General features: G+C 36.0%; 3 protein-coding genes and 1 pseudogene across 3 annotated transcripts; 1 reads left to right on the top strand and 3 right to left on the bottom strand.

Moving 5' to 3' along the window:
• Positions 1-913: 913 nt before the first annotated feature.
• LOC120167567 (probable serine/threonine protein kinase IRE4) lies at positions 914-9,614 on the bottom strand. The gene is given in 20 exon segments (XM_039176545.1): positions 914-1,266; positions 1,351-1,425; positions 2,094-2,240; positions 2,658-2,714; positions 2,848-2,899; positions 3,015-3,103; positions 3,683-3,768; positions 3,852-4,044; positions 4,206-4,298; positions 4,379-4,519; positions 4,762-4,791; positions 4,794-4,856; positions 5,265-5,447; positions 5,450-5,519; positions 5,610-5,782; positions 6,186-7,439; positions 7,920-8,132; positions 8,222-8,310; positions 9,156-9,302; positions 9,305-9,614. Coding segments are annotated over 20 exon segments (3,303 nt in total). The 5' UTR covers positions 9,357-9,614; the 3' UTR covers positions 914-1,170.
• A 727-nt stretch (positions 9,615-10,341) lies between these two features.
• LOC120167520 lies at positions 10,342-12,749 on the bottom strand (annotated as a pseudogene).
• Positions 12,750-13,970: 1,221 nt separating this feature from the next.
• Positions 13,971-15,717, bottom strand: LOC120167491 (outer envelope pore protein 24A, chloroplastic-like). The gene is made up of 3 exons (XM_039176490.1): positions 15,490-15,717; positions 15,032-15,388; positions 13,971-14,134 (listed from the first exon to the last, which is right to left on the bottom strand). Exons 1-3 carry the CDS (start codon positions 15,685-15,687, stop codon positions 14,054-14,056), a joined length of 636 nt encoding a protein of 211 aa, XP_039032421.1. The 5' UTR covers positions 15,688-15,717; the 3' UTR covers positions 13,971-14,053.
• A 1,449-nt stretch (positions 15,718-17,166) lies between these two features.
• LOC120167512 lies at positions 17,167-18,601 on the top strand. The gene is made up of 3 exons (XM_039176509.1): positions 17,167-17,500; positions 17,581-17,796; positions 18,334-18,601. Exons 1-2 carry the CDS (start codon positions 17,234-17,236, stop codon positions 17,788-17,790), a joined length of 477 nt encoding a protein of 158 aa, XP_039032440.1. The 5' UTR covers positions 17,167-17,233; the 3' UTR covers positions 17,791-17,796; positions 18,334-18,601.
• Positions 18,602-18,643: the final 42 nt, after the last annotated feature.

Below are 18,643 nucleotides of genomic sequence, written 5' to 3'. Positions count from 1 at the left end.
GCGTCTCTGTCGTGTGAGGAATGATTGGCTTTTACTGAACTCCAAAGGTTATCATTTCAATTAGGTGCAACAAATATTTGCGAATCTCATCTTTTTTTTCCATATTGCTCTCTCACGATTGGCATTGACAAATGTTTGGGAACTTTTTTTCATTTGGAATAAGAAATGAATCCCTAGTGGGGAAAGCTTTTCACTTTAATTTTGAAGTGACCTTATACCCACAATCTATGAGATCCATCACTTGGGCAAGACAAATTAATTATTTGGAACCATTGCGATAGGTAACGTTTCCAACCACTTGCAAGTATTATTTAATGAGTTGACTATCTTCCATTATTATTATGTATTCGTTTGTATCTAAATTTAATTATCATTTAAAAATACAATATTCATAATTATCATTTACTTTGGTTTCAGCGCAGATCGCACTATGGATACTCATGGTGAAAATAATCTATATGGAAAGCCTCCACAGGCGGTATCATGGTAAGTGACTGCAGCCCTCTTGGCTTGAGCGAACCAGGAAACTATCCGTCACCTCTTGTAAGACAGCACTGTCATTAGTCGATGGTGGGCGCAGCTTCTCAACAATCAACCCCAGATCGGTCATTGGTCGACGGTGGTCACGGCTTTCTCAACAATAAACCCCAGATCCCAGGCATCAATACGAATGCTGAATTGTCCGTGTAGCTAAGGATTGGGATGGCTGGTAAAACGGTGGATACAATGGCAGTTGATCTGTGTACAAGTGGATTAACAGGATTGTGTTGTGACCAGAGCCACGCAAAAAGCTACTGGATTCTTTGCTCTATTCCCAACCCTTTTAACAATGGAATGAAGAGCTACAACAACGGAATCAACAGGTAATGCCTATGAATCACGCTAATTATAGGCATATGGAACGTGCTAATGGAATCGCCAGATTTATCAACAAATTGAAACCACTGCTCGTAGAAATGATGGTAAGGTGATTCTCTTCATCTTTATGTAAATTTTGTCCTCGTTTAATTTTACCTACTCTAAAAGCTTCCTATGGAACTCCTACTTAATTACAATCTTTTGAACCTTCTTTCTTTCATTCATCATTTTGATTAAAGAAGAAGAAAAAACCTTTAAAGACATGGATTTATGAAAGATACCTTTGGTACCTGAATCAACCATGAATTGAGATTATGGCCCTAAACTTCTGGATGGGGAGCACTTGGCTGAATCCTTCCCAGATTGTACGAGTACATCGTGATTTATTGATGCAAGTTGTGACAAGTTCTGCAATAAAAATATTAAATTTGAAAACTACAAATATACAAATGCGTATACCTCTGTATGTTTCAAGAAGATCAAGAGTCGTACCTTAAAAGAGAAATTTATTAACGAGAGATTAAGAGGAGAGGGATCAAACTCCGCCAAGTCACCAAATTCATCCATCTGAATCAGAGGAAACAAGAGATGATCATGACAGAATTGCTCCATAATAAGATGAACAGTGCAAATTGAAAACGGGTGAGTATTGCCGCATAATAAGAGAGCGAATTCCATCCAAATACACACACACACACACACACTGCCAGTGTATGGTGTACAAAAAATGAAACCATATTACTATACTGTTAACGTTAAGATACTTCTGTAAAAAAAACATTAAGATGCAAAACCAAGCATTATAAAACCACAGAGCCCTAACCACTAACTGGGTTCGACTACAAAGGTCAAATTCCAAACATTGAGCTTTATTAAGATCAAATTCTATACGTAAAAGGTCCCTTAATGACATCATTTAAAACAATAATTCTAGCACGAACCAAGCGACCTCGGTGGTAAAGTAATTGTTGTTATTCCTTGAAGTCCCAGGTTCAAGCACCATAAATGCCAAGGGTGTGAGCATTCAATGTCAAATGATTAAGAGTTATCTTTGAACAAATACCGCTTTGTACTTACCCCAGATTAATAATAATAATAATGATAAACAATAATTCTAGATGAAAACCAAATCTGAGCATGCATTCCCATGTCCATCCCTCTAGGGTTATGTCAAAAATATTACCTTTCAGTGGGATTGACTGACAGATACTGCGGTATATGAGTTAGTTAATTACCTCGGGTCCAGAATCTGATCCCGAGTCACAAGTCCCATTATCAGTATTACATTCATTCTCATCTGGGATTCCACTCGAAATTCGACTAAAACGTGATGTAAAATAGCTTGTGTCATCTGCACTGTCAGGGTGTGGTACAAAGGCAGCCTGCAAAAAGATAATGCTAACATGTTAATATTGGATTTCCATCAAAGACAAATCAACATTTTCTACCGTTCTCCTAATCACGCCCCCTTTTCTTCTACAAAAGACTTGAATACTGTTGCTCTTATATACATGCATAAAACAGAAAAAAGTAAGAAAACATTTATAAAAGGCTAGAACTTTTACAACTTAAGCAGAAAATAGAAGAAATCACTATATCAATACTAGACGTGCTTAAGCATATACAAAGATATCAATGGGCAATGGTTATAAATCCCAAAGAATAACGATAAAAACCCTAACTTATACTAATGAGTACTAGAAAGTCATCTTCAAATAGAAAATATTGGATTAGCAGAAAACATAACCGTCAGACATTCTGCTTGAGGCAGGAGAAGGATGGCTTATGTGGATGCATACCTTTTGCAATGCAAGATTATCCCAGTTAACTCCATCGAAAAATGCATGCAATTTAACCTATAAGATAGTCCCACTTAGTTAAAAAGAATGATATTAATGTAACATAATACTCTTTTTCAAGTTTTAGCAGTGAACAGAAGGTACATTTTGCTTTTCCATGAAATAAAGAAGTTAGAAAGTGAAGTACAACCTCAGTTGCTCCATTTGCTCCTAACCGCTGATTGGGGTCTTGTATAAGAAACCTGCAAGAAAATGAATTAATAATGAATAAGTTGTTTTGAATTAACTTTTCCCTTAACATGAATAAGTCGATAAAGTACAAGCAAAATCATATCTCAAGACTCAAAACCAAAAAACCTTTTAATTAGATCTTGAGCCTCATAGGACATCTCACTAGGAACAGATGGCCATGGAATTTTTCTGTTCAGAATGTTGTCAAAAATTATCTGCAAAGCCATGACAAAAACGGGAAAAGCATGAGACAAAGCTGTTCCTAGTCTCTGGCATCTTTTGGGCAGAGTTAGATAATAAGGAATCTGATAAGGAGTGAGTTCGAGAGATGAAAAGGGAATCCATTATCACTTTTTAAAGAACAAATTCAAGGAACACAAAAATGCTTAAAAGATGCATGGTAGTCGGGGATCATATATTATGGCAATTAATAATTGCAAGATGAATAATATACAAACAACTAAAGTTTAATGGAAAAGTTTCATCACTTATAAACATGTTTTGAAGAGATTATTTTGATAAACTGAGTTACCATCCAGTTCGATAAGAACTAAGGATAACAGACACAGCTATTTGCAGTTATAAAATAAAACCTCAACCAACGCTTCACTGAAAAATAAAGGTTCTTGTATGTGTTCCTTTTTCAAGACTAATCTAAATATCAGATTTTTTTTTTGGCTTGGCAGTAAAACATGTCGCCAAAACGGACATAACAATTGAACAGATTGATCAGAGTTATCTACTGCTTCAGATGAGGATACAAGTGAGAAGAGAATAGTTGAAGAAGATATTACCTCAGGGCGTTCAGCAGTGAAAGGTGGAATTCCTGTAATCAACTCAAACAAGATTATCCCTACTGACCACCAGTCTGCAGCATAACCTGCATGAATTTCATTGTAATAACATCAATAGTCAATTCTATTAACGACTTAGAGAAAAACTTACATCAGCTTGAATCCAAACCATGTTCAGTGCCAAGAAGAATTTCAGGAGCCAGGTAGTCAGGTGTCCCAACAGCTGAGTGTCGACTTCTATCCTCCAATTGTTGCTTATGTAGATTACAAGCATCTAATGAAGTGGTTCCATTTGTTTCAGGACCAGATAAATCAATTGTGTTGTTTATGAGACCAATTTTTGATAGTCCAAAGTCTGTAAGCTGGTAACATAACAATTATTAGCTCATTATCGGTACAATAACATGAGGTTATTGAATAGATGCAGAATGAGCAAGTCAAACTAGAATTTAATGCTTCTAAACCCGCAGCATAATGCACTTAATACATTAAAAGAAGAAAATTGAAGAACAATTCACCAGACCTTAATGTGACCATTGTGTGCAATCAATATGTTGTCTGGTTTCAAGTCACGATGCACAATTCCAAGGGAATGGAGATACTCTAAAGCAAGAACCTGAAATATGGATGTACCTTTAGAAAAGCTCATACAATAATTAGATCGGTTTCCATAATACAGAATGAGTTAGTACAAACCAGCTCTGCAATATATGTACGAGCTACTTCTTCGTCAAGGCATCCAACTTTTCTGAGTAAAGAGTATAGATCACCACCATTGAGATACTCCATAACCAAATAGAGGTTATCTCTACAGGTGAATGAATAAAAAAATCGAACCTGAAATTATAAGCTCACTTCTTTTATTCAACTAGCAACTTTCTTAGAGACTTGGACAATAAGAAATTATAAGTAGTTACAACATTAACTATAATCTTTGTCAAGTGATAACAAGGATAAATAGGTTCAAGACGAAAAAGAAATTGTGAGCAACAAGATAGACTTAAAAATGAGGTAAATGCATTTTATTTAAATCGAGTAAACAATGTAAGAGCTCAAAGCATGCTTGAATAGGCAATTACCACAAAAGGGTTTCGAACTGCTATTAGTATATATTTCGTTCAGCTAATATACGCTCAATATCATTTTTACGTATCATATCCAATTTCTTGAGAACCTGCAAAAGAAGCAAAATTGCATTGAGTTAAAAACGAAAAACAGACATTTCTTTTTCCAAGAAAAAAACTCAAGATTACAGCTCATCTATCTAACGCTTTACAAGGAAATTAAAAGACATGTACTGGCGATGAAAGCAAAATGTTGAGTGCAACTTCCAAAAACTAACTCAAGAGATGTGTTGGCTGCACAAAGCTCCAAATTTATTCTTAGAAGTCAATTAAGCAATCACTTGATTTGTCAACTTCAGTTTTTAGAAACTGAAACAAGATTCTTCAACATTTTCCTTTTCATATAAATGCATATTATAATAGACATTATAGATTCTTGAACAAAAGAGGAAAGCACTGAATGTTGACTTTGTTTTCGGTTGGAAGAAAAAACATCAAGGAACTTTTAGTTTTTTTACCTTTATTGCAAATAGGTCGCCCGTTGTCCTTTTGCGTGCAAGAAAGACTTTGCCAAAGGCACCTCTGCTAATGGGTTTGATGATCTCAAAATCATCTATTTTCGTTCTCTCTTTGTGAGACATATTTAAAGGAGTTGACACTGTACTACTTTGAGATGCATTCTCTGAGAGAAGTCTAGAATTTTTTCTCTTTGTTCACAGCACTTCGTTGGACTTTTTATATCTGCTGCTTCACATGCAAGTATATATTTTTCTCTGCATGAGTAGTTAAGTAACAAGATGAATGATTCATAAGTTGAGATATGTGTTCGGTCTCACAAATATAATTCTTTAACACTGTACTACCTCAGAAGGGTCTCTATCTGGCCTCCAAAAGTATCTATTACAAGAGCTTTAAGCTTACTATGCCGTAAAATATCTTGCAAATCTTGCATGCAAGCAAGCAAGAACTCATGAGACCCTTCTTTGGACAAGTCTGTGCCTGCTACACAACGGGCTATATCTGAAAGGTCAACCATCTGCCAGATATAAAAAAAGGACTGATCAACCTATACATAGCATCACACTTTGACAATACAACATTAGATGCAAGATAGAAGGTCATGGCAAGCACAATATCAGAAAAATGATTGAAAGAAAGTATATATTTAGACAAATGCATCAACTAATGCATATGCATATATAGATTGTCCAAATATATGAGCAGATTATATTTATCCATTTAATTGGGTCACCAATTGGATGAACATATAAGTGGAGAGTTTCTAATTGACAGAACAGCTCAAGAAACATATTAGCTCTATAAGATTCATGAGGATTTCATTAATCATTTTGGCAAATCGTTATGGATATTTTTTGCACCAAGTAGAAAGGGATGACAGTGTCAAAGTAAAAAATCCGAAATACTCTAGATCAACAGACCTGTTGTACATCTTCTAGCTCAGACGGATTGTTACGTTCCAACCAGAAAGAATCGAAGTGACTTCCTCTTGGAGTATTGTTAGATGATAGTGATGTCATGCTCCCAGTTGAGGAAGATGCTCCATAGTTTCCAAGCCTCATGCCCAGATGACCCTTAAAGTCAATAGAGACCAAATGAGAATCCTCAATACTGGCAGTGTCCATCTCATGTATGTCCTCAAACATTCCTTCAACGCCCTTGTTTCGCCACTCACTTATCTTGGGAGAATAACCTTCAGATGTCACTGCAGAGCTCAAATTTTGCATCCTTGAATTCTCAGGGCTCCCAATGGAATTCAAATTCCGTGACTCTATAATCTGTTCCAATATTTCTGCAAGCTTTACAAGGCGTTCATCTACATCTATGCAATTCAGTGCACATTTATCTGCATATGCACATATATAAGAATGAGACTCTAAATGAGAAATAGGAACAGCTTCCTCACATATCCTACAGATCGCTGAGTCAAATCCATCTAGTGCCTGTTCAGGCTCCATAAGTGAACCATCAAAACTATGGTTGTGCTCATGAAATGAACTACAACAGAAAATTTTCACTGAATCTCCTACAAAATAGCCATCAGCTTGACAAAATGGTCGCTCGTGTGAAGTAAAATCAGGTTGAGATCCCTGTGTAGCTGAAATTTTCTTAGGAATAGAGGAATCTTTTCCTGAAGTTATATCCTTCTGTACAGCTGGCTTGGGGAAAAGAGACACCTCACTTTGTCCCTGCAATTTTTTTTCACCATCAACCCCCTGATACATAGCATTAGCTGAGTAAGAATCAGCAATATCAGAAGTGAGAGCCCAACTCATTTCAACAGCAGGAATGCTTTCTAAACATTTCTTAAATTTGATAATAGAATTCTCATCAATCGGTTCTTTCTCTTTCTGGAACTGCAAAACCCTTGTACAGCGTGTCAAAATGAAGAGCATACGTGTGCACAGCCACTTCACCAATACTGTTTGACATTGTTGTCTTTTTTCTGTCAAATCTTGAACTATTGTTTCACATTTCACACGAAATTCGGAAGAGGTCATTTGAACACATTGTTGAGCAAGATAGAGAAGATCCTCTGCCGTTTTGCGACCCTCCAGAGATGAGGAGTCTATGGTCTGAAGAACATCCATCACATCTGCAGAAAAAGTAGCCAGCTCTGTGTCTACCACCTCTTTAGCAGCATCAAATCTTGAATGTAATGAACCAAATAGTTCCTGATGATCAATTAATAAAAAAGAGAAAGGAAAGAAACAATTTGCTAACTAATCAGAAATGAAAGAGTTCAATAGAACTGAAATTGTGGCAAAGAATCAGAAACATAAGCACCAGCTTCTCCATTAAGGTTTAATGGTACTACTAATTTTTCATGCAGAATTGCAATAATAATAATCCACATAAAGTGATAGAATTTTTTCTGCAGCAAACTGGTAAACTATCCAAAATCTGATTAATGAGTTTAAGAAACATATATTAGAATCAAGCTGTTCCTTCAACATGCAATATAGGTGAAGCCTCTCAAGAAAAGAGAAAACTACATTGTAGTTAATAATACCATGAATGCTTCATGTAATGTCAAGAATGTTAATAATTTTGAAAATAAATTGCAAATTCCTTTAGATTTTATTTTATCTCATGGAGGATTAGAAAATCATGTTATTAACCAGGTTATTTCTTTAAAAATATCAACAACGTACCTTTAAATCGTTGTAACTGTGAGCTCGAGGATGGGAAGATGGGATACCACCCTTAGGTCCTAATTCATGTGAAAAACTCTTTAGACCTTTTGACATTATGCTGTAGCCCGCACTCTCTGCTGAAGATTGCTTTCCATTGAACTTATTTTCTATTCCAGGTTTAGTTCTCACAGGTTCTTCTTTGTCACGTGACTTAACTTCTGACGTACCATCCTGTCAATCATGGTTTCATTGCAACACAAATATATAATGGAACTACTACGTAAACAATGTTAGAAAAAATAAGTATAATTTAATGTCACCTCAATATGTGTATTACTACTGAAGCCTTGAGTGGAATTCCTTGAAATATAAGATGAAAACCACTGTGCTATCTTCTTCCCTTTCTGTTCTGAAAGAGATACAAAACCAAAAAGAGCAACAAATAAATATTAATTTTCCTTTCCAACAATCAATTCTTCATTAGAAAATAAGGAAAGGTAAACCAGGGACTCAATACAAGAATAAGATAAGAAAAGATAATGAACTTGTTAAAATAGAAGCAATAATGTTAGGTAAAACGAGGGGGGGGGGAAAGCTTGGGTACATTCACATAGATCATAGCCTAAGATAACTTTAGCAGAAGTATTCTCCATAAAAAATTCGATTAGAAAAAGTCTTTAACTCACAAGAAAATTAAGCCTAAGAGCTAATGGCACGGTGCATTATTGAAGTTGCAAGAATCCTGATCAGATTAGTGCTTTAATAGACGAAAAAGTTTCTGTGCATAAGAAACGGGGCAAAATTGATGAAATCCATGGATAACTATTTTGATGTGGCATCATTTAAATGACACAGCCCTAGCAAACAACAATACTATAGTCTCTTTAACTTGTTTTCAATGGTTTCATGCAGGAACTCATTTTCTATGGTTGAAAATCTTCTTTTTTATGATTTTTTTTAGCAATAGCAAGTTGAATACACACTTCTATGAAGAGGCAATACATATTGATACAAAAGATAACAAAATGACACTCATATTCGTTATTTTATGCTTAATCATCCTTAAGCTCTAGAATGATTTTAACACGTTTCATATATACCACTATCACTTAGTTTTTCTTTTCATCCATGTCTTTTCCCTCTTTCAGGAAACGAACAGAGCCTTAGCAGTTAGCACAGACCTGTAAGCTTAAATTGAGAAAACAATAATAAAAATAAATAAATAAAAGGAATTCAAAACTTCACTATAGAAACCTGATGTTTTGCTTTGTGCATGAGCGACTGACTTCTGTTTGAGCTTTAAAAAAGGCTTCGAAGTCCTCGACTCGTTCAACCGGCCTGGTTTTGAACTCGGTTGTTCCTTCAAAATAACTCGCGGGGTCTTGATCCGATTCAATCCGAAGGAATCCCCACTTCCGACGGGAAAACGTGGTCACTTCGTCTCGTATCAGCCATCAATAACAAATATTAGAAAACTAAAACCCCTACACTCGAGCTTCGTTCAGATTACGGAAGCAGTTTGAAAATAGAAATAAAACGATTCCAAAAAAACCTTTGAAAATAACAGAGGGAATTTGAAAATCAGAAACATAAAAGGGAAAAGGGAAAGATTGAAACAAATATAGGGACTCCCGAGATTGTTCAGTTGGCGAAACAAAGGAGTCGTAGCCGGCGCGTTTGTTCCTTCTAGTTGCACTTGCAAACTTGAAAAACATAAAGCTATGTTGCGGCTCTCAATATATAACATTTTTTTATTTTTAATCTATTTATCAATCACGAAAATTGATGTTTCTATATTTATTTTATAATTATAGCAGTCTTTCAACGTGTATACTATTTAAATTTTACTTTAATTTTTTTCAAAAACATTGATTAGTCGTAAATTTAAGTGCACTGATTAGGTTAATTAAATATGTGTATATAGGAATTTGAGTTGAATGTAATTGATTTATACCATCATTTCAAAATTATTAAAAAATAAATTATGATATTATACGTAAAAATATTACCATAAGTTCCAATTATTTTTATTTGAAAGTGAAAAAAAATATTTGTTTTCTTTAAATTATATACTATTAAATATGCTTGTTTAAAACTTAATAATGTTAAGATTAAAACATCATGCACGAAATTTGACAAATTCTCAAAGACCCTTTCTATTCTATGTTCTCTCTTCCTGGAAGCAAATTTTGACTTACTCGTTAGGCATTTCAGTAGTAGATGCAGGATCAAAAAACATGAAATAAGTTTCTTCAATGGTTCAGAAGACTCCTATTTAATTGAATTCGAGTATTAATATTCTTTTTAAGTTTTTGAGGAGTCCTACTTCCAAATCCATATCTGGACAGGCTTCAAACATCAGGCACATATTTGAAGAAAGTAAAGAGTTGGAGCACCACCAAGAATAGGTATTTTTCAAACCATATTTGAAACAAGGGTTAATGCTAAAAGCTTCTGCATTTATTCTTTGTTTATGTAAATTAAAAATACAACATTGCATGCTCAAATGGCTTCATAATATCTTATGAAAGGCCAATGAACTATTTAAAAGCACCCCCTTGTTATAGAAGTTAATGGAAACTGTTTTTAACTGTTAATTGTTGTCATCCACAACTTGGCTGTTCATAAACAAACTTTCTCTACGTTTTCGAAAGCCGGTAGGTTCCAGGATTGATCCCCTATACTTCAGCTCTGGCGCAGCTCTATAATTGGGTTTGATAGATGCAGGTCTAGAACTTGGATCCACTCTATAATTAGGTTCAATGGACGCAGGTCTAGAGCTTGGATCCGCTCTATAATTGGGTTCAATGGATGCAGTTCTAGAGCTTGGATCCGCTCTATAATTGGGTTCAATGGACGCAGGTCGAGATGTAGGATCCGCTCTATAATTGGGTTCGATGGACGCAGGTCTAGAGCTTGGATCCGCTCTATAATTGGGTTCGATGGAAGCAGGTCTAGCGCCTGGATCTGCGGAACTCGGCCTGAAAGAACCAGCTGCTCCACCTTGATATCGAGAAGGAGATGCATACCTTCGACTTCGAAGACCGCTGCTTCTCAAGTTCCCCATATCGGAGCCTCCTGAAGAAGAATCTGTAAAGGACCTGTCTCCAGTGTTGGATCCTAGTGAAGCTCCGTCTGTAGCTGATGTAGAGCTAAAATGGTTATCTGGTCCCCATAATGTGAGTGCTTCTTTTTTCTTTGCAAAGAACTGCCACGCCCCAAATAGGAAAAGTATGAAAAATAGCACGGGGTTGGTCCACAGCATCGTATTAGATTCAGCTTTCGTAACCGGAAGGTTAGAGCGATACATTCCTACATAATCACCTCCAAGGCCAAGAACAATGAGCTTTTCATGATCACTCGCTATTAAGGACATCGTGTTTCTTCTCTCTTTATTTGTATCCATTGCTTGGTGAGTTAAAAACAACGACCTGATCTCATCCAAGCCGGCAGAGAAAAGAAACCGTGGTGCACCAGCCCTAACATAGTGCGGTGTAGAAACGTTATACACAAAAACCTTCTCTACATCAACGATAAGTAAATATCCTTTAATAGCCAGAAAAGCGAGAGGCTCATTCATTTCCAACTTTTTCTTGGACCTAACCCTGCACTTGAAGTTCATACTATCGCCCAACAGCAAAACATGAATCAAATCACCATCTGACGTAAAACCATAAGCTTTAGATCGCTCTGCTGCATCGAAGACATAATTCCGAACAAGAGAATGATTCAACCCTTCGCAATCTGATTCCTTAATTTTCATGCTCCGCAAATCCAATGAACCAGCACCGGTTTCTGTCAAGAATAAAAGCCTTTGCTTCAAGAACACAAGCGGCCTACTTGTTGACATGGCCGAACCATGAAGTGTCCCATCTTCTCTAAAAACCCTGATTTTTCCACTAAGATCTGTAGACAAAATATACCTCATTCTCCCAACATGATGAACTTCCAACATAGTTATCGGCAACCCTTCATCCCCGCCTTCTGCAGCAACAAATTTACTAACAGTCCCCATTCTAGGCGAACCCAATTCTTCTCCATTTAATCCTTCATAAATCTTATGCACCAATATCAAGCCGTTATGATGTCCTGTAACGACAACACTCTCATTCTTAAAAACAGACATGTATGAAACCATTGCCATAATTGAAGACTCGGACTTGGTGTGAAACTCGGCGGCAACATCTCCATTCCTTAAAAAGACAAAAACCCTTCCTTTTTCATCTCCAACAGCAACATACTTGCTAAGTCCCTCGTAATCACGAAACGGCAAAACGTTTATACAAGTAGCATCAGAATCTAATTTCACAGCTGACATGAACTGAAACCTCTCGGACCAAAAGGGACTGTACTTAGTAACAGAAACAGCCCTCCCTCTTTCCCCATCTCTAACTTCAGCTTCTTCAACGTTTGTTTTAACACTACAGCTGTAATCAACTTTTGTAGGTTCTGACAATTTTGATTCTAATCTAGAAACTATTTCACTAAGGTTTCTAACTAGTTCTTCGAGTTTATGCAACAAAACCTGTTGAGAATGAAATCACGCGGACTCTTAGGCTCAGTTTCATGGAGAGGAATCTGATCGTGCCCGTGCTCGTTTTGGATCGAGACGGAACTGGAGTCTACAAAAGCTATAGCAAGCGGTGGAGAAGAGAAAATGAAAAGAAAAAAGACGAGAAAAAACCTGCCTTTGATGGGAGTCGTCATTTTTGAAGGTGGGAAGCTTGAAGGCTTTGTTGATTCAATGTTTTGCCATTACACAAATCAAACCCTGTCTGAATTAGGGATCTTAATTGAATGTGGGTTCGGAGAATTTCTGCTGGAATCTACGTTAGATTCGATGAATCTAATGTCGGGAGATTAGAGATATGGTGACCATATATATTTTTACGCAGTGGTATATTTGTGGGATTACTTTTTATTATAGACGTGCGATTGTCTAATTACGTATTTTATTTATTTATTTATTTAAATATATATTGTATTTTATTTTTATTTTTAATTTTTTGATTGCTGGAAGTCTTTCACGAAAGTTGCTCTTAATCTGACGTTAGGAGACAACCTACTACCCTACCTCCCCTTATCCCATTACATATGAAAATAAGATTTTATTATTATTATTGTTGTTGTTTGTACGCTCTAATACGAGTTAGGGCAAGAAATTCGTATTTCCCCAAGCACAAAAAAGGGAAATTTCACATCGGATAAAAACATATCTAGAGACAATGATTCAGTCAGGTTATCTCACTTGTAATAAAAATGAAACCCAAACTGTAGCACGACACGTTGGTTTCAAGAAAACCCCTTTGTACTAAGTTTGACTTTGACCCTATATTAATTACATATAGTTTTAGGCCTCCTTGAAAATTGAAATGTGTTCAGCTCGTTGGTTTCGGGCCACTAAAAAACGAGGCGTTTGGTTACTGTTCCTTCTTGCTAGGTTAAGCACTGGCTTCTTTTTCCTTGCGAAGAAAGTTACGACCTAATGATAAAGATATTAACATTCAAACTTCAAAGCAATGTTACTTCTTAAACATAAGCCTAGTTGAGTTATGAATCTCATTTGTGAGTTGCAAAACTTGGCTGATGCAATCTTGTTGACCGACTGTTAATGTCAGAAAAATGAAATGGCAGCAAAAACCCATGGCAACCCAGTGTTTGCAGTAGGGATGATAACATCAGATAAGATCGAATTATAAGTATTTAGGTGAGTTAACAGGCACACGGCTTCGTTTTCCATCACTTTCACATTGAATATATATAAACAAAACCAGTTTTACAATCTTCAAACAATTGGAAATGGGAGTTTTTTGTATTGTACGCAAGCTAAACATTTAATATGCTAATCAACTACCTGCATGCTTTCTTCTTCAACCTTAAACATAAAAAAGTCTCCAAATAAAAAGTCAAGTTCCGGTATGGTGATATCTCTCGTTCGGATTTGTAGGATATGACCTGCATAAGCTCATCATAAAAGAGGAAACTGAAGTCTTGAAAATCCCAAGGCCTTGCAAGAATGGCGATCTCGTATTCAATTTGATCAAATGACAAGTTTGGTGAAAGCACCGCAAGTATGTTTTGAGCTTATATTAAGCTGTTTGCCCAAATGTATATGATTCAAACAAGCAAATAAACAATATTGGTGAACAACATCACATTTCCAAATCCCAAGAACTCTCTGCAATAATCTTTGGGATCTTGGTTTCTTCAGCCAGGTTGACAGATGCTGAAATCTGTGGAAGAAAAAAAGCGAACATAGTTAGAAATCATATCTGACAAGTTGTATCACTAAGCAAGAAGTCATGATATCAACAAATAGTATTAAGATATAAAAAAAATCATCATAACTCAACGTATCATGTATACAATACTCTCAAGTTTCAGCATTAGATTTATAATAGGTGTTCTGCTCCAACTTTTTTCCAAAACACAATGTATAAGAGCTTTCAAGACGGATTACCCATCCCCTAAATCACTCCTCTGATTTCTTCTCCTCAACCAACAGAGGGATCAAATCTGTTTCCACCAAGGCTATCTGACAATGCAAGAAGACTATGAATGGTCCTCTCTTCAGTAAAATCCACTGCTTACCAGTTACCACAGTGTATTCATCTAGAAACTCCCTAGGCCAAGAAAAAAAACTATTCACTTTATTCAGTATAAGGATTGCATAAGCAACAGTAGCCTCCCAATAAACCACCACTGTAATGCTTCAAAAACATGACCTAAGTTCAGTATTTATATCATCAACCTAAATGCCAGTGTCATTCGATAAAAGCTTCCCTTCAACAAATATAAATAGCGTGTACATCCAAGAAGGATATAAGCAAATTAATCAAGCAATCCAAAGTCTTGCTTGCTTCAAGCTCTTCTCAGCATTTGAGATTGAAAATCTGTCGCTATTGTGAAACCTTAATTTGCCTCTGTCATTATAAATTATGATTTCGCAACCACATGAGTCACTTTTTTTAAGTTCCATAACTAAATAAATTAGTTAGATCAGATTGAAATTCAAATTCAGAATCCAACTTGCAGATTTAAGACTATACCATGCAACAGAAACACGAAAAAATCGATGAAAAAAAACAAAGAAAATATTAAGAAAGAACAATCTAGTTAGTTTCAGTAACCTTAAAAGTCCCATTAAACTTAGAATTTCTCGACCACTCCAAGGCCAAATCCTTGCTCAATGTCAGATACGTTGCCTTAAAAACATCGTCATACACTCTCCTCGAAATCGCAAAATCCCACGCATTCTTCCCAAAATCATAACATGGCTCCAGAGTCGTAACCCCTCCGTGCACGTAACTGTACTTGAGCTTAAAGTTCCTCGTACCAAGCATGTAATTAGCCGACAGCTTGTTAGCAGAATCGAACGCGAGTGACCCATCCACCACGGTCCGGTTGTCCCCTCTGCTGTGAATATAAGTCAGGTTCAACGGTTTCTCCGCAACCTTAACTGAGTTCATAAACTGAAACCGGAAATCCTATCCCAAATATACAAAATTCAAGTAAGAAAAAATAAGTCAATGATTAATCAATTAAAGACGTAGTTAAAGAAATTTTGGTATTTTTCAGTTATGCGTGCCTTTTTGGGGACGTCATAGTCGATGATGAAGAAGCCGGGTTTCTCAACGGCAAGAGCCAAACCGTTCAGGCTGGGACCCTTGAAGACAGTGGCATCAGTCATGGAGGCGCGGAGCTTGGCATCGCCGGCATTGACGGAAAGGGTAACGGCCCCGATGCTCTTGTCATTAGTGTATCTGCCTTTCATTGACGCCTTCATTTTTCCACGGAAGATACAAGGAACAGAACTGGGAGAGTTTGGTGGAACTGCCGAGGGTTTGTGTTTTTTCTTCGGATTTTGTAATATTTAACATCCAAGATATTCTATTTTCTTTGCCGCATATTTTTTTTTCCGGCTGGAGCTGGACGGATCCTTGGGCTTTCATTGCATATGATGAAATTTATTTTGTCTGGGGGAACGAACTAATGGGCCATAAGCCCGTTATTGTGAAAATTTTGGATTTCACCCTGCTCTAATTTTAAAATAATTAACCATAATTTATGTTAGAAGTTTATATTCATACATATTAACCCTAAAATTAATACTTATTGTGTTAATGATTGTTTGAAAATGTGATTTTCTAATTTAGTACTTTGAATATATAATAATTGTTTGAATAACATACAAAATGAATTATCTTACTTATAATTTTAAATTTTTAAGAGAACGAATATCCTCCCTCGTCCCTTAACATTGATGTTTACGGTAATGATTCTGATGAAAGGTAAGTGGTTAGAATCCGTATATCCCCGACTGTTAAACTTACTCTGAAACATATGCTAATACTTAAATTTTCAGATTCCACCGGTGGGATTTTCATTCATCCGCGTTTTACAGTTTAGAAGATTCCATTTTTTTCTTTTTGGTATATTTTTAGCTAAATTCAAAACAACAATAAACTAAAATTAAAGTTAACAAATACTAAAAAGATGGTAAACAAAGAACCTTAATATATATATATTAATACATGTGAATCTCATAATTAAATAGAAATAATAGTTATAAAAATCTTCCCAAAATTCTGAAACCTGCTAACCTGTTTCATTCTAGGTAAAAAAGAAAAAAAAATCGGAGCGTTCGGAGAGTTGATTTTCAATTATGATTATGAAATTTTGGCCTAACCTTGATAACGAAGAAAGCCTGGATACCGTCCTGGAAGTGCCTATACCCGAGGAAATGTACACCAAGATGGGCAGCAATGAGATTTTAAGATGGCAAAACATGCGCAATTTTATGAAAGCTCAATCATCTCTCGAGAGCTCAACGTTTATCCCCGCTAATTCCGACAACGAGTTCTTAACATTGCTTAAGATCGTCGGTGCTCCCCTCATCCCTTTCCGTGTCGATTTGGAGAATTACACGCGTTCAAGTTCAATCAAAGATTGTTCCATCGTATGTTACAACTCTTTTCATATATGTCCATCATTGAAATATGGATCGATAGTTCGATACAAACATGAGTAACCAATATTGTTGTTTTGTCGATGCGTGAAACATGAAGCTTTGAGATAAAAAATTTAGAAAATAAGAGTAATAAATTAAACACGTATATCTTAAACTTAACGTGCCTTCTCCAATGTGCATTATATGTTAAAATTTAGAAAATAGGAGTAATAAATTAAAATTTAAATGTTGAGGACTCCAGGGACTGAGATCATAATTAAATCACCTAATAGTTCTAATTATTTCTTCTGTCTGCTACTTCACTGCTTTTACCCTTTTAGCCAGAACAGGGAGATTCGAAAGCTGAGGTTGAGAACTGAAAATGGAGGAGCAAGATTCACCCAGAACACTGCAAAATGCAATCACTTCACAGCAACAACAAGCAACATCGAGTACTGTGAAGAGAGATAGCTCCGTAACTGGTTTCTTTGGTAAAAGTGGGTACAAATTCTGGGTTTTGGCTGTAATTCTCTTACTTGCTTTCTGGTCCATGTTTACTGGCTCTGTTTCCCTCAAATGGTCTTCCGATGAACTTACTACATTCTCTGATGACTTTGAACTCTCTGTCCACGACGATCTCGACTTCCTTGTAAGTAGCCAAACTCTCAATTTTTTATAATTTGTTTGATTTTCTTGGATTTGGGTTGAGTAATTTTGGTTTAAAAACAGGAATTGGAGGAAAGAGAGACGGTGGTGAGGAAGATGTGGGATGTTTATACGCAAAGCGCCAGCGTTCGATTGCCAAGGTTTTGGCTTGAAGCTTTCGAGGCCGCTTATGAATATTTATCAAGTGATGTTCCTGGAGTTCGAGATGCTGCTATTTCTGAGATTGCTAAATTATCTATGCATTCCTTCAATTTTGATTTGGCCTCTTCTTAATCGAAGGTCACTCTCTTGTTATTTTCTCCTTCTTTTTCCATTTTTTTGTTGATCTTTTTAGCCGACAAAGCAGTTGAAACAAAGGTTAGAACTCGGATTTAGGTTTTTCCCTTTTGCATTTTTTGTGGGCTTTTTTATCTCCTAACAGACAATCAGATCGTCCATACCTTTTTGTTCTCAAAGGAACCTTGAAAGTAGATAGTTAAATTAAAATAAATAAATATGATTTGATAATAATCAAAGTTGAGCTGGAGTAACTCAGGCTATTGGTCGAACTGAATTTGAGAGCACCATAATACTGTAAATGCTTGCGAACTTAATTGAGTTTTTCATTAATAGATATTTTAAATATTTTATATTATTAAATTATATAAATATCCTTGTTTTTAATACAAAAGGCACTTAATTCCAATTCAAGTTTGAGTCCGAACTTAAAATATAAAAATCGTACTAGAGTTGAAAGATTTTAAACAGGGAATTACTGAATGTACCATGCTACGAAAACAGGTTGTCTCATATTTATCATGTTGTTTTGACGTGCAGAGCATCAGTGTAGGGAAAAAACTGCTCACAGAAAGGAGATAGCTGCAACTAGGACTACCTTTTAACTGGAATTCCAGACGCAGTTGCCAATGCAACTTTCATTCTATCGGATGAAATGGCAATTAGCTTCAAGTCTTTCGGATGAAGTTTGCTAAGGGATGCTTTGACAGGGATTCTACTTCAGTTTGAACCTACTGAGGGTGCCCACATTAACAGGTTATTGTCGGTCCAATAGAATCCTTATCTGAAATAAAGTCTTGATTCATGATCTGGCTGTAGAAAGAATTAATCCAAATACCAGTTTTGATAT

Source organism: Hibiscus syriacus, unplaced genomic scaffold (genome assembly GCF_006381635.1).
Source record: "Hibiscus syriacus cultivar Baekdansim isolate YM2019G1 unplaced genomic scaffold, ASM638163v2 tig00111689_pilon, whole genome shotgun sequence".
Classification (NCBI taxonomy): Eukaryota; Viridiplantae; Streptophyta; class Magnoliopsida; order Malvales; family Malvaceae; genus Hibiscus; species Hibiscus syriacus.
This window is presented reverse-complemented; position numbering and strand designations above follow the sequence as displayed.